Source organism: Lagopus muta, chromosome 6 (assembly GCF_023343835.1).
Source record: "Lagopus muta isolate bLagMut1 chromosome 6, bLagMut1 primary, whole genome shotgun sequence".
NCBI classification, from domain to species: Eukaryota; Metazoa; Chordata; class Aves; order Galliformes; family Phasianidae; genus Lagopus; species Lagopus muta.
The window spans coordinates 40,610,331-40,625,556 of record NC_064438.1 but is presented as its reverse complement, the minus strand read 5'-3'; the positions used below and the strand labels follow the sequence as shown (position 1 = coordinate 40,625,556).

General features: G+C 40.8%; 2 protein-coding genes across 11 annotated transcripts in view; one reads left to right on the top strand and one right to left on the bottom strand.

Moving 5' to 3' along the window:
• TSHR (thyroid stimulating hormone receptor) overlaps positions 1 to 3,997 on the bottom strand; it is a 50,315-nt gene extending 46,318 nt beyond the window's left edge. The window contains exon 1 of the mRNA XM_048949383.1: positions 3,834 to 3,997. Within this exon, the coding sequence (XP_048805340.1) occupies positions 3,834 to 3,997 (164 nt within the window). The remainder of the gene's footprint in view (positions 1 to 3,833) is intronic.
• Positions 3,998 to 11,828: 7,831 nt separating this feature from the next.
• Positions 11,829 to 15,226, top strand: part of CEP128 (centrosomal protein 128) — a 102,904-nt gene continuing 99,506 nt past the window's right edge. For 5 of the 10 annotated variants that reach the window (XM_048948604.1, XM_048948603.1, XM_048948606.1 and 2 more), the window contains exon 1: positions 11,829 to 11,993. The gene's annotated coding sequence lies outside the window, so the exon portion shown is untranslated. The other 5 variants (XM_048948598.1, XM_048948600.1, XM_048948599.1 and 2 more) reach the window with 5 other exon arrangements.

Here is a 15,226-nt window from a genome sequence, read left to right as displayed (position 1 = left end):
CTGTAAATGACCAGAAAAACTTTAAAATTCAGAAAGATCTCTGAAGCCCCTTTTATTATTATTTTTTTAAACATACGACAAACATTATGAACACATAGAAAAATGTAAAAAAAAGTCAATTATAATACTATTAAGATTTACTAGAGGACTGTTAGAAAAAATTACACAGGAAGTTACTTCAGAACTGCTTGAATTTCTACTGAAAACAAATACAAATAATCTTTGTGTGTGTGTGTGTGTGTGTGTGTGTGTGATGAAGAATGCAAAATGTCTAGTGGCACAAAGATACACAGCTTTCATCTTCTGAGACAAACAATTTATTCCAACTAGTTGCTCTAGGGTAGTTCTGGCACTGTCCTTACATGCAGTTCAGAGCATCAAAATTAGAAGCCTGAGTTTCTTGGAGTCAATACGGAGAGGTTGGCACCTCAGTAGTGGCAATTGAAAGTGAAAAATTCAATACCTAAGTGCAATTCTTTGTGCCACACAACAGTAGCCAAAATAGAAAAAATCATGGATTCTCAACCATTTGAACAATTTGTCAAGAGTTGTATGTGACTACTGTTAATATTATTTTAAAATCAGTAGATGATTTTTCTAAACAAAGAAGCAAACAAACAAAAGAGCAAGAGCTCTAATTATCTGTGGCTATTGGGATGTTTTATGATCTTTTTCATGCAGAATGCCAGAACAAATGACCAAAAAGCATTCTCTTGGCTTTAAAATCAATGCCTCCATAGCATATTAAATAGGAAATAAAAGAAAATCAAACAGTAAACTATAGGTTTCAATCACCCTATAATTGATCTGTGTAATTTCTACTTTAAGGGCAATTAGGCTCTCTCAGGGGGAATAGTAAGATTTCTCTTTTCAGCTACCTGTAATTGCTGGTGGTAGACTATAACGGAGAAATAACAGGATATAAAAATGGCATGCATTTATGGCATCTTGTTCATCATGACTACAGGATATCTACATGTACCTTACTAGAAAAATCGGAGAAAGAACTAGGAGCAACCTGAATCAGGGAAGAGGTGATACTAACAGTAAGTGCTCTGCCCTAGCACTGTGCTAGTGAAAGAGAAAAGCACTGCCAACTGTGAGGTTGGGACAGGGATCTCGTCATTGCTATATACATCCTGCCATGGTGTAAAGGAGGAGTAGAGCCAAGAATGGTGGAAGAAATTGAGAGCCAGAATGGGGTAATGTGAGGTCAGACAAGGCCAGCTGCCAGCTGTGCAGAGATGTGAAAATACTGCCATGAAAGAACTGATACCTAATTTCATGTTATTTAGCAGAATATTTCAATGCTGCTTAGACCTGCTTTCCTACAATAGCATGGTATGGATATATAATTCTCAACATCAACCAACGAAGCAAGGTCTGTCTATACTACACAGATAGATAAAAAGGAAAGAGGAAAGGGGAAAGAAGGAAATCTTGAAATCTTGTACAGAAAAAAAAAAAAAGCAACTCCAAGAAAAATATCTGTGCACTCAGCCACTCTGGATAAGCAACCACATCAACTCTATTTAGACAAATTAATTAAAATAGGTTTAAAACCAAAGCTCTTTCCTGGCTGAAGTTCACAACAGTTTTTCACTAGCTGAATTTGGAAATATACAATTTTTGTAATTTCTGATAAGCACAACTTGTTTAAAAACAAAAACAGCTCACACCACTCACCTAAAGTAGGACCGAGAAATGAGAACAGCCCCAACTGAATAATTGGAATGAAACTTTAATTGGAGTTTCAAGATCCCATGCACTGAAAAGAATTATCGTCTTGAAAACTGGCAAAGCATTCCTAGATTCACTACAGTCTCCCAGTTTTGTTTTCTTTTTTTTTTTTTTTTTTTACAAGTTCTACAAAACTGAATGGCCACAAAAGAAAATTTTAAAATAAGCTGTTTTGAGATTTCAGACACACAGAGGAAAAGTTACTTCAAGAGACAACAGAATATACATCAGACTTCTGTCATTCAGATAATAGAGAGAACATGTGCACGCTTGATCCAGAGAGAAAACTACAAACCAAATTCTAAAAGGCCATTTTTTCTTTGAAAAGAGCTGTGTTTTCCTTATTTTCTTGGAGAATTTTCTTATCTATTTTCAAATCAGGCTGTACATTCCATGTTCTACCTTTTCTACTACACAACGTAAAATTACAATTGTTGTTAGCAGAATTGTTTTTCTTTTCATGGAAATAAAATTTTCACTGTGTGTTCTTGTTTTATTTTGTTTTTAAACAGCAGCATATGATCTTTGTGTTCCTTAGTGTTTAAACTGGTAATTATATCCCTAGAACTGCAACAGCCCACTGAAGCTGTGTACAGAGAGTGTACTTCTCAGTCCTCAAACTAGCATTTCCAGAGAAAGCATCCAATTCCATTATGTGATCTCATTGTTACTATCAACTATTTTAAAAGCCTATGCGAAAGCATATTTCTCCTGTAAACTGAAGCTGCTTTATTTTATTTATTACCTTGTCATGGTAGATTTCAGGGAACCTACTGTATGTTACATACAGTAACCTTACTGCATGTTGAAGATAAATAAACCATATATACAAAATTTTAATGTCTAAAAATATTTAATCTAAATTTTATCAATTGCAATACTTGCATAATTGCACTGTACTATCCAGAAAGGAAGAAAAAAAAAAAAAAAAAAAAAAAAAAGAAGACACCAAATAGCAACATCACAACAAAATAAAAACAAAACAATCCAAAAAGTCATACATAAGCAATGTAAACATCATAGATCAAGACGTTATTCTCTGTCTTTCCAGATAAATGATTAACTTGCTAAGCCTTTACTGTTAGGTGTTAAAAAATTCAAATGCCCATTCAAATACCTTCAAATATATTAATGGCTCATTTTTAAAAATAAAGTTCCAAGAATATTTATAAAAACATAAAATAATCAACTTCTAATGGTTTTATCTTACAGTTAAATGAGTTAAAGTTTATTTGTTTGGAAAGTAATTTGCTAATAAATGAATTACCTCTTGGACTCTAGAAACTTTTTGTGACTTAGAAAGTAAAACACAGACAGTCATTCAGCTACTTTGCTAAAGATGACTTCTGTCATTTCCATTTCCCTACAGTTCCTGTCCCATACACAGATATGGAGCTGACAGATAGGGCACATGACATACTTTGGACTGTTAGCAGGAATCCAGGTGTGATACCTTAAAGGTAACAGGAATAGAACTGAACACTACTTCTGGGTACCTGAATTGCTCTGAAATGTCTATCACTTTTGCACATCCCAAAATTGCTGCAGTATTACATTCTCCACACTTCCGTATTTCTGAAGTACTTTATTTTCCAATCAATATATTGGGATTACTGGCACCCCTGGATTCTTTTTGTCAGGCTTCAACAAAGATGCTGAAAGTGCTCAGAAACTTACAGAAAACTGTTTGCAAGGTGGTACACACAAGTCCTATTCTTTTTGCATTTAAAACTGTTTGATCTACCCTTTCTCCTCCTCCATACACAGGATATACAAAATCCAGTCTTCCCCTCTTTGCTCACACACAGTCTGGCCATTAAATTTACCATCTCATACCCAGAACTGTTGAAGTCCAGCAATCAAGAATCTTTTCACAGATCTGTAAGGCTTGAGGGGCACTTTTCTTAGGTCTGCCAGGCACACACAGATTCTCTTCACTGCTGTTTCCCACCGTGTTTCACTGCCCAAGTGAGTTACAGCACTTTCCCACTTGACACCTCTCACAGAGCATTTACTCAGAGCATCTCATGCTTGCAAAATAAGAATATTTGCAACAAGCTCGTACCTCTCCTAACCCACCACAGCTTACTCACAGGGTCTGAGTGTCCTCTGGAAGGCTGGGAATGAAGTGGATGTCCCTGCAAGTAATTTTGTAGTCATCCCAGTCGGAGCACTCGCAGAAGGCTGACGGACACCTTTCCGTGCCCTGGCTGCACAGCACCAGCACCAACTGGAAGGCGACAGGCAGCCACAGCATCTTTCACCACCCTTTCCCACTCTGCCCCTCGCTTCCAGAGGAGATAAGAGGGCACAGCCCACCGAGAGCAGCAGCTCGGGAGAGGCGGCACCTCTGCTGGACAACCCGCCCCTTCCCGCAGTGGGACCAGCGGACGGCTCTCAAAACCGTGCTCGCCCGCTGCACGGAGAGAGCTCCGTCTACCCCGCCTGGCCCCCGATGCCCACCCCGTCCCTCCCCGCGGGGCAGCCGCTCCCCGGCCCCCTCCCGCCGCTCTTCGGTGCAGCAGAGCCTCCCGCAGCCGCGGGGATCCGGGGCCACCTGCCGACGGCGGCCGCTGCTGCCCTGTGCGGCAATGCGCGGCACCGGACGGCCTCGCCGCTTCGCCTTCGCGGTCGGCTGCGGGACGATGTCGTCGAGCTGTTTTCTAACGCGGCGGAGTGACTTGTGGACGCCGCACTCGTTTTCCAGCACCTCTGCCGCACAGAGGGGCTGTTCTGAGCAATACCGAGTCTCTTGGAACAGCAGCTCGAGCTTGAATGGGTGATTTTAGGGACGTGGTTAGTGGGCGTAGTGCTGATGGGTCGACGGTTGGACTTAGACGATTGGGTCTTAGAAGTCTACCTTAGTAATTAAATGATTATATGATCTTTAAGGGCCCCTTCCAAGCTTAACCATTTAACAATTCAATGCTTTTCACCAAATAAAAATTCCCCATCTGTAAAGTAAATATGTAAATAAATACGGTAAAGTAGATAAAAACAGCATTAAAAATTTGAAAAAAGTGATTTTGAAAGCTACATGATAAAAGAGAGCAAAATGGAAAGAGAAACTTTTTTTTTTCAGATTACCTGAAAAGATAAAATCCTTTCACATAAGATGAGAAAGAAAATACCCAACCTTGAGATAAACAAGCTGGAACCACTGTCGCTTCAAGTGATCACTGGTAGGGACACTGATTTACAAAGTGCACAGACATCACAGCAGTCAGACCTGCATCTGACAGACATAATGAAAGCTGAAAAGACCTGGTTAATACTAAATTAATTCTAGCTTTCTTCATACACACGTGATGCTTCCTAAAAACAAATATTTTAAAAAATATAAATATATAACTGTTGAATTCAATGAGGCAGCTCAAATAAAATTCATTAATTCTTTGCCTCAATACTTGTTACTCTTTTTTTTTTTTTAGTCTAAATGCCAGTCATTTTTCCTTCATGCACATATTGTGCACAAAACAAGAAAAATGTCAACCAAATGTCAAAAAAAGTGTTTGTAACTGTCTAGGAAGGAGGAAATAGAGAGAAGTAACCTGCTCACAGTAAGAAATTAGACATGGTCATAATTTTTAGAAATGCAATATAGGTACAGCAAAAATGAAACAAGAATAAAATTTTAGTGAAGTAAAGCTAGGCTCAGCTTGAGTCCTTTATCCAAAGACAGTAATCAGCCACTAGTCAACTTCTTCTAACATACCATGTGTTGTAATATTCAGCATGCTTCAGCTGCCTTCAGGATTTTTCTAGAATATCAAACTTCTCTGCTGATTTTCTTGTTCTTACTGTTAGAATAGCCGGCTTGTGCCAGGGATACTGCATTCTGTATTAGCAACAGGACATGAAAATCCCAGTTCCTTAGTTCCTTTTGACGTGGGGAAATAAATGATTGACACAGGCTGACACAGAGGAAAACAAAATAATCTAGCAAAATGAATAGATCACTAGAGAGATCTCTGTCTTCTCTTGATCAATGCTTTTAGCTGCCATGAGTCTATACTACACTTAATTTCTAGGCAGTGACTAAGAGCCATAGTTGAAAGCCATCTTTTTTTACACAGAAAATATTGCCTGACACTGTCCAGCAGCAGCTTGTCAACCTCGAGCTGTAGCATTAAATTCCACTTCCAGCTTAATCTCTGTCCTGTTTTAACCTTCTTGATGATCCAATGCAACTAAGGGTACTACGGAAGAGTCCACGTTTTTCACAACAAACAAGGACCAGTGAGATGAAGAGAGTGGGGACCTGTACTCCCTCTTTAAAGGTAGCACTGATGGAGTGATATTTTGTAACCTATTGTGAGTGCTCTCTTGAAAACTCTCCCTCCCTCTTATTCTGCGTCCAGTGTTACTTTTTATGTACTACTGTTTGTGGACTAAGCAAAAGAATATTAGTTTTTTTGGTGGACAATAGGCAGTCCCTTGACTGGAGTCATTTCAGTAGGTTTTCATAAACCTGATCATACTTATTCATTTTGTGTACAAAAGATATCTTTATGTTACTTACCTTTACTAATAAGCTACCTCCTATTAGCTATCTGTAGTAATTCTGCTGCAGGCTCTTAAACTAGAGGATGACTACATTGTTTCATTCCTCAGTCACTGAGGCAAAGTTAAGTTTTACTCAGTGGGGAGAAAAGTAAGAGCGCAAGAACTGGCAACAGAAGCATTGGTATGTCAACTGCTCCATGGCAACCACAGTAGTCCAGGAAGTGTTAATGGAAGGAATAAATATCTTCCCAGCTATTAATAATAGGTAAAAAATATCAACAATGAATGGCTTTAGGCCAAAGAAATGTCAAGGATGAGGTGGCGAGAAGCCAGCATGGATGGACAAGAATCTCATGGATAAACTGAAAGGAAAGAAAGTCCATGAAATGTGGAAAAGGGGACCTGCCCACCTGTGAAGAATAAAGGAGTGTTTTCAGGCCCCGCAGGGATACAGCGAGGGAAGGTAAGGCCCTCTTAGAATTAAACCTTGTAAAGGAGGCAAAGGATAGCAAGAAAGGTTTTTTTAGGCATGTCAACAGTAAAAGGAAGACTAGGGAAAATGTGGGTCCCCTACTAAATGAAGTGGGTGCCTTGGTAACAGGGGACACTGAGAAGGCTGAAATTTTGAATCTCTTCTTTGCTTCAGTCTTTATTGCTCAGACTAGCCCTCAGGAATCCCAGACCCTGGAGATAAGAGAGAGAGTCTGGGTAGAGGAAGACTTTCCATTGGTTGAAGTGTATCTGGTCAGAGAGCATCTAGCCAAAATCAATGCACGTATATCCATGGGCTCCAATGAGATGCACCAACATCTGCTGAGAGAAATGGCTGAATTGTTTTCTAACATCTTTGAAAAATCCTGGCAAATGGGAGAGGTACCTGAAGACTAGAGGATAGCCAGTATCACTCCAGTCTTCAAAAACAGGAAGGTGAATATGGGAAACTACAGGCCAGTCAGCCTCAACTCCATCTCTAGAAAGGTGATGGAACAATTTGTTCTGGATGTCATCTCCAAGCAATGGGAAGAGAAGAAGGTTATCAGGAGTAGTCAACATGGGTTCACCAAGGGGAAATCATGCTTGACCAACCTGCTAGCCTTCTGTGATGTCGTCACCAGCTGGGTAGATATGGGGAGAACAGGGAATATTGTGTACCTTGATTTCAACAAGGTGTTCGATACTGTCTCCCAGAACATCCTTGTTACAAAACTTAGAATATGTGGGATAGATAAGGGAAAGGTGGATTGAGAACTGGCTGACTGGCAGAGCTCAAAGGGTTGTCATCAGTTGTGCAGAGTCTGGGTGGAGGCCTGTAACTAGTGATGCTCTCCAGGGTTTTTTTCTGGGTCCAATCTTTTTCAATGTCTTCATCAGTGACCTGGATGAAGGGACAGAGTCCACCCTCAGTAAGCCTACAGATGACACAAAGCTGGGAGAAGTAGCTGGCACTACTGAGGGCTGTGCTACCATGGACAGACTGGAGAGTCGTGCACAAAGGAACCTGATGAGGTTTAACAAGGGCAAGTGTAGAGTCTTGCACATGAGGAGGAATAACTACATATACAGGTTAAGGGGTGGCCTGTTGGAGATGAGCTCTGAGGAGAAGAACTTGGGGGTCCTGGTGGAAAACAGGTTGGCCATAAGCCAGTAGTGTGCTCTTGTGGTCAAGAAGGCCAGTGGTATCCTGGGATGAATTAAAAAGAGTGTGGCCAATTGGCTGAGGATGGTGATCTTCCCCCTCTACTGTGCCCTGGTGAGGCCAAATTTTGAATACTGTGTCCAGTTCTGGGCTCTCTAGTTCAAAAAAGAGAGGGATCTCCTAGCAGGAGTGCAGCGGAAGGCCACAGTCTGCATCTCCAGCATGAGGAAAGACCCCATAACCTGAGTCTGTTCAGCCTCAGGAAAAGAAGACTGAGATGGGATCTGATCAGTGTTTATATATATATAAAGGGAGGTGGGACACAAATGGATGAGGCTAGGCTCTTCTTGGTGGTGTGTAGTGATAGGACAAGGAGTTATGGCTTAAAACTTGAACGTCCATACTAACATGCAGAAGAATTCGACAGTAAGGGTGTCGGAGCACTGGAACAGGTTGTAGAGAGAAAGGCTGTGGAGTCCTTTTCTATGGATATGTTCAAGACTCTTATGGATGCCTACCTGTGCAAGCTATTGTAGGATACCTGCTTTAGCAGAGGGCTTGGACTCAATGATTTCTTCAGGTCCCTTTCAATGCCTACAATCCTGTGATTTTGTGATTTTGTGAAAGCTGGTACTGAAGTTGTAGATGTTATGAGTAGATTTCAAAAGGAGTAAGAACTGTTTGATTCATGGTTTCTGGATTTGAATCTCAATGTCAGAAGAATTTAATTCCTCTAATTCAAAGCCTGATAGCCTTGGAGAAAATACGACAAAAGTTGTGACGTCAGCCTCAGGAGAACTCCAAGTCTGGGTGCATTTCTTCCAGGGCTTTGAGACTTGGGCTTACATGTTCAGAACTCTAAGGATTTTCAGAGAAAAAGGCTGTTGCTAACCACGGGGTGATTTCACAGGCACTAGCTTAGTCCTCAGAAAAGTTCTGCTCTAACTGAAATGACATTGTAGTCTCTCACATAAGTAGAAATATATAAGGAGCCTGTCAGCTAGAGGTCAGCAATCAGTGTTTCACACTGTCTGGGCTCTGTCCCGGCCAATTTCTCTACCCCATTACTGTACCCCTATTTCATTACTTGGCCACCTATCCAGCTGATGTCCCAGCCTGGTCCAGCCAGTCCCTGTGCCCAGGCAGGTGCCCAATGCTTAGGGCTGCCCCTGTGCCCCATCTGCCCTGCTCCTGGCTGGAGTGTTGAGATGGTTCCTGTTATTGTCCTGCTCTGCTGCTCTGATACCCAGCACAGAGGGATACATCCTGCTAGCCATGCTCTGTCTTCCCCTAGACACCTTCTGGTCTCTCTAGACAATGTTTTCTAACAAGCTGGTGGATGGCGAAACCAAAAGTATGCTTGCAAAACTACATATGGCCCCAGGCTAGGGAGGTCTGTAAATTCTAGATCATATCATCATACTTTTAAAATGACTTTGATAGCTTAACAGGAAGAGGAAAATGCAAGTCACTACATGCAAGAAGACACCTTCTGGATGTCAGGAAAAAATAGAATATTACACAGTTATTCCACTTTGCATTTATTGAGTTGTCTGCAGTACTGTATCTGGTTTGGGCATTAATTGCCAAGACAGAAACAGAAAAACTGAGGATTATTCTGTGGATAGTGAAGAAAATAGAAGGTTTTAGAAGCATGACTATTATAGGAATGGTGGAAAAGTACTGTTTAGCTTAGGGAAGACTGCAAGTATTTTAGAATGTAGAAAGGAATCAGTAGTTCTGACCACACCAGTCCTGAAAAGTGATGGTATTTAGCACTTCAAATTGAATGGCAGATTGTCATCCCATGTAAAATATAAACAAATATTCCTTTCTTTTATACTAAAATAATGTATTATAACTATCACCCACATTTTACATATATACATGTTCAATGATATATATATATAATGTGCATATACATAGATACACATACAGTTATATATAGAACTCTACAAACGGACATTGAAAATCCGGTATGCCCTCACTATAAGGAAATGAAGAGGTTTTGAACAATGAATATTTTTCCAAGAACAATAGAGCATTGCTCCAATCCTAATAAATCAACAAAACAGAAAAATCTCTTGAAAAACTACTGTATATTGCAATTTCTTTTTTTCCTGGTGCTTTTTCAGCTCTCCCTTTCTCAGTTCCTATTATTTTAACCATGACAAGCAGTGACAAACTACATTTTTCCACTGTTACAGATGCTTCCTCTTGTGACAGGAATGGTGGTTCATCCTGTGTGTATCTCAATACATCAAGACTAATAATTCCGTTGTGTTGGCAGTGAGTTTATTTAGAAATAACATTACTCTTTGCTGCCGATCTGGTATGATATCTTGGGCATCTTTGTGCTCATTATATGGCTTATATGCAAATCAGAAAAACCACAACAGAAGCAATTAGTAATTGCGATCCTACATAAACTCCCAAAGGGATTACAAGATATCAACAATTAAATCCTGTAATATATGTATGAGGAAATGCTCAAAAAAGGGAGATTATTAAGTAAAGACTGGAATAAATACTTTTCTTCTTATTCATCCATGCATTCCAGACACATGCAAGTGTGCCAGCTACTACCTATTTCTAATTTTAGTAACTAAAATAATTCTTATTTGGTCAGTAAAAAAGAAATTGTATTGAAGACGCTGCTTTGGCACAGCACCACTTACTAAACCAAGAGTCAAATAGCTACATGAAAGTGCGGTTCTAGGTTCTTGAAGATTCAAGTCTGTATAACCAATTTATCTCCAACTTCAAGAACAGGTAGTCATGAAACTTTATGGTTGTGGGATTTAAGAAAATCTTGTGCTTCTCCTGTTCCTTTATTTCATGGGGAAAAAAATACGAAAAAAAAGCTCTCAGTTAGTTGAAGACTAACTGGGAGGTACTGCTGGGTAAAGCTTGAGGTATGTCAGTTTTAAATACACTCAGGTAGAATACTGATATTGAGCTGCTTCTCACACTTGAGCAATTAGGAGGCAAGAACTATGAGAGCGGTGTCTTCGCATTCAGAAAGGAGTGCAAAATCACAGAACTCAGGTTTGAAGGGATGTCTGGACATCACCTGGTCCTACCCACCTGCTCAAGCAGAGAACAAGAGCAATAAAAAGCCAGCATGAACCTTATGGAGAAATAGACCACACTGTCCTCTCTAAAAGCAATCATTATAAGGTAACTCTTGCAACAGAAATACTGAGATACGTATGATTTCATATAACAACATAAAAATGTTTTGTGCTTGAAAAGTTAAACAGCTTCTTAAGCTTTGTATGCACATTTAAATAATTTCTTTTTCTTACATATCATCCTCCCAAGCTGAAAAGATCTTCTGTATCAATTCCATGCAGTTGCATTTAACGTCCATGTTATTTCATTTCTCTCTTCGAGGCTTTGCAGCACAGCAGTCTGTAACATTTTGTTCCTTTTTACTGCACACAGGTAGCAGATGCAGCATCTGTGAACAGTGAGGTGCCTGGCTCAAAAACACAAGTCTGGAAAAGTTGAGGGAGAAGGAAGGAGGTGCCTTCCTTGTCAGACACACAGCCTGCTGGTAGCTCACACACTCATTTTTTCAGTGGATCAGCCAGGCTTCCAGCCTCCTCCTGTGTATAAAGTATGGAGCATGCATCTGTTTCAGCAGAGCCACAGCTTCTGTTTGTTCTCTTTCTGTTTATTTACATTATGTTTAGAAAATGTAAATGTTTGTAAACGTTAATGCGTGTTTTGTAAAACTGTACTTTTTAAACACATTTATAAACACCGCCGTACATCACGGACTGCGCTTCACCGTAGCGGCTGCCGTGACAAGTGGGAAGTGACCCCACTTCCCCCCCCGCAGCCGCGGCCTCACAAGAGTCAACGGCTCTCGGAGGGGCGGGGCCTGGCCTCCAGTTATTCCTCCTGCGGGTGTCCGCCGCTCGCCTGGTCCGGCTGCCTCGCAAGGCTTCTTGGGAGTTGAAGTTCTCCGTTCTTCCTTCCCAAGGCCGAACCGCAACTCGAGGACTACGTTTCCCATAGTAGCCTCGCGGGCTGCTTGAGTTCCCGGAAGGCGGCTCTGCCCTCCGGTATCAAGGCGGCTAGTTCAAGTTGCCATAGCGGCGAGGTGAGGAGGCTGGGAAGTGTGTGTGGGGAAGGGGCCGGCAGCTCCCCGAGGAGGTGGGGCTCAGGCGGCGGCGCGGTGAGGGCTGGGGGCTGCTCCTTGCGCTGCTAGTGGCGCGTGGGGAGGCGCTGTCCTGCGCGGCGCGGTGACGGCGGCGGGTGGCTCTTGAGGGGCCAATGCGGGGCCTCGGGAGCGGGCGGGCGGCCCGCGGGATTGCAGCGGCGGCGGTGCGTGAGGTGCGGGGTGAGGAGCTAAGGCGGCCGGGGTTCCTCAGGGGTTGGATCGGGTGTCGGTAAAGCTGGGTTACGTGAGTGTGTTTGGTGCGAACGGTATGAAAGAATCGTTTGCTGTGCCGCGGTGTTGAAGAACTCAGGGGATACGGTGTCACGTGTTGGTGTAGTTCTGGTGCCTGGATGCACAGTGCTGGAGTGTCTCCTTGTGGCATCGGGTGCCTGAAATTTTTAGGCACAAACAGAAGCACTACAGGTCTGGAACCGTTCTCAGTCCTTATGTGGTTCACCCTTAGGCTTCACTCACGGCTTTACGCTCAGTTACCTAGTGATGGATTAGCGTATGTGTGGATAAACAAATAGGAGCGCTTGGGAAGCCGTCAGGCTGTGTGTACCTAACTCATCTGCTTGAGGCTGCGCGTCGTGCTGCTGTGCCCTGCGGGTCTCTGCAGGAACGTCCCCGCGGAATGGGCGCACTGTGTGTTAGCAGGGACGGCACCTGGGAGAGCTGGCGTGTTTCTTACTGCAAGAAACGTTACGGCCTGTCTAGGTAAACTAACTGTACTTTAGAAGATCAAAATGAAATGCAAAACTGATCACAAATGTTTCTTACTGTCAAGTAGGTTATATGGTTATGAGCTGCAATCAGAGAAGGTTTTTGAAAGAAGTGATGATACTCTTTTCTGGTTTAAATTAATACAGCAAATGTCTACACGGAATATTTGTACAGATCTCTACTCTATATGTTTTTTTTTTTTTTAAACCTAAAATAAAACTTCTGTAATTCCTTTAAAAATGAGGATGTTGCTTCATATGAAACAATCCTTCTGCAGCTTAAAAGTGCCTGCAGTTTATCTATGGTTACTTATACTAAGGAGGAGTGCTACATAACTGTAAATGGGAACTTTTCTTGAAGTCTGTGTAGTGTTTCCTTTTAGGTTTCTGTCACTTCCCTTTCTTCAGTACTTTAGTCACTTAGTATCCTAACGAGCTAATTCTGGTCAGCTGAAAACAGCACCATCGGTTGTATTACTGTAAATCTTCATTTCCCTTTTGTTTTCTTCAGTGGTATAACTGTTCTGATTTTGGCTCTTAGCATTGAGGCACTTCTCAGAATTATAGTTTCAGCACATCAGTCAGTTATTCCTTTTCATTGTATTTTATCAACACCTTTCTTCTGCCACGAGTTCCCATATTCATCTAACTAGAGGTGCATGTAGAATGGTGTGCAGAGACCCAGTTCCTTTGAATTTGGGAAAACTTAAAGATTTTGTTCCTGTCAGCTGAGATTCAATAACCAACCTTTCACTAATGTGAAACTGATGATGTTGTAAAAGATGTTATTTTGGGATTGTTTGGTTTAGAAAGAAATGTGACATCATGGAAGTCAGAGTTAAGCCTAATCTTTCTCTTGGAGCTGTTGAGCTCGCAGAAAAGCTGTATGACTTGCATGAAGTAAGGTTAGTTTTCTTGAACTCTGAATATACTTCTGTGCAATATTCTACATACAGAGCAAGTGTAACATGCTCTTCTGCATATTTAAGGAGCAAAATAATTTGTTTTCTGTGAACTGCACTTCTGAAGAATCTAATTTTGTTGAAACAACACTTAGTATGACTTTGTAGTTGAGATAAAATGTTGCAGGTACTGATCATCAGCCGTTTGCTATGATTATTGAAAATGAATGTGCTTCAAATGTAAGAATGATAGGTGAAAATATAGTGGTACAAAGGCTTTTGGACAAATAAAGAGTAAATTCCCTTGGATTAATGACTCAGGGCTGGGTTTCTGATCTCTCATAGGGCTGGTCTTGTGCTTTATTCTTAGTATGGCCATTAGTAGCATCTCTCTATTGCTTGGGGTTTTAAAAATCTTTTCACCAAGTGATTGAAGCTGAAAATGTTTGTTGATTTGAGGAAAATGGTTGTTGAATCCACTGTTTACTGCGTTTTGAGTGATTGTGCTGCTTCTTGTGTGTAGTGGGCAAAAACAAAAAAAAAACCAATCAAACAAACAAACAAAAAAGCCCAGAGAGCACAATTAGAGAGGAATTAAAAATTGCTCCAAAACAAGTGATAAGACTTTTTTTTTTTTTTTTTTTTAAGAAAAAGTTTCTTTTTATGCTTATCAGTGATGCAGGTAGTTTATGTGCTAGAATACAGATTGTGCTGATGTCTGTGTGAGCTTCCAGTAAAGATTGATGGGGAAAATACTGCTTAATATAGTGATTAGCAAGACCTTATGATAAAAATTAAAATTATTCCACATCGTTATTACTATCTATGCTTTATTTCTTTTCTTATTCTCTCTTTTTAAATATCCAGTATTCCCTTTTTTTCCCAGTACTCAGTGTTCATGCTTGCTTAGCCTCATTTAGAGTTCATTTCATCTGACTAGAGTGAGACATACTGGAATAGTGATTGCTGATACTGGCAGCCGGAGTGTGCTTTAGTGAGATAAGGGGAGCAAAGATGAGATAAATTGCTCACTTCAGAAAACAGCTGTGGGGAATATTGGTGTACTTAAGCAGGAACTGATTATATTGATTTATTCTCCTTTCATATTTGAAAAGTTTCTATCCAAGTCTAGCAGACACAAATTTATATCTTTTTAATAAGACTCTGGAAAAACATCAATTGGCATGTGTATAATATACAGTGTAAGAATTAAATCTCATCCATGGTTTCTTTGGGGAACTTCTGTTTTAGTGGCTAGAAGACGAATATCTTTACTTTTCTTGTATCTGCTACAGGACCAAAAGGAATTCAAAAATTTGTCATTTTTTTTCCTTTTCCCCCAAAATACTTAGATTCAGACTGTTTCTCCACAAAGATAGTTAGCATAAATCTCAGTGGTAGTAACTCCATAAACTCTAGGCAGACTGCTGCATTGTGTGATAATTTGAGGGGAAAAAAAGCTCTATCTTAACCTAGTTTTACAGGGTTTCAATTTTAATGTTACTACTTGATTTTACTACAGCCGTCATTACTGATCCCAGCTTCTAAC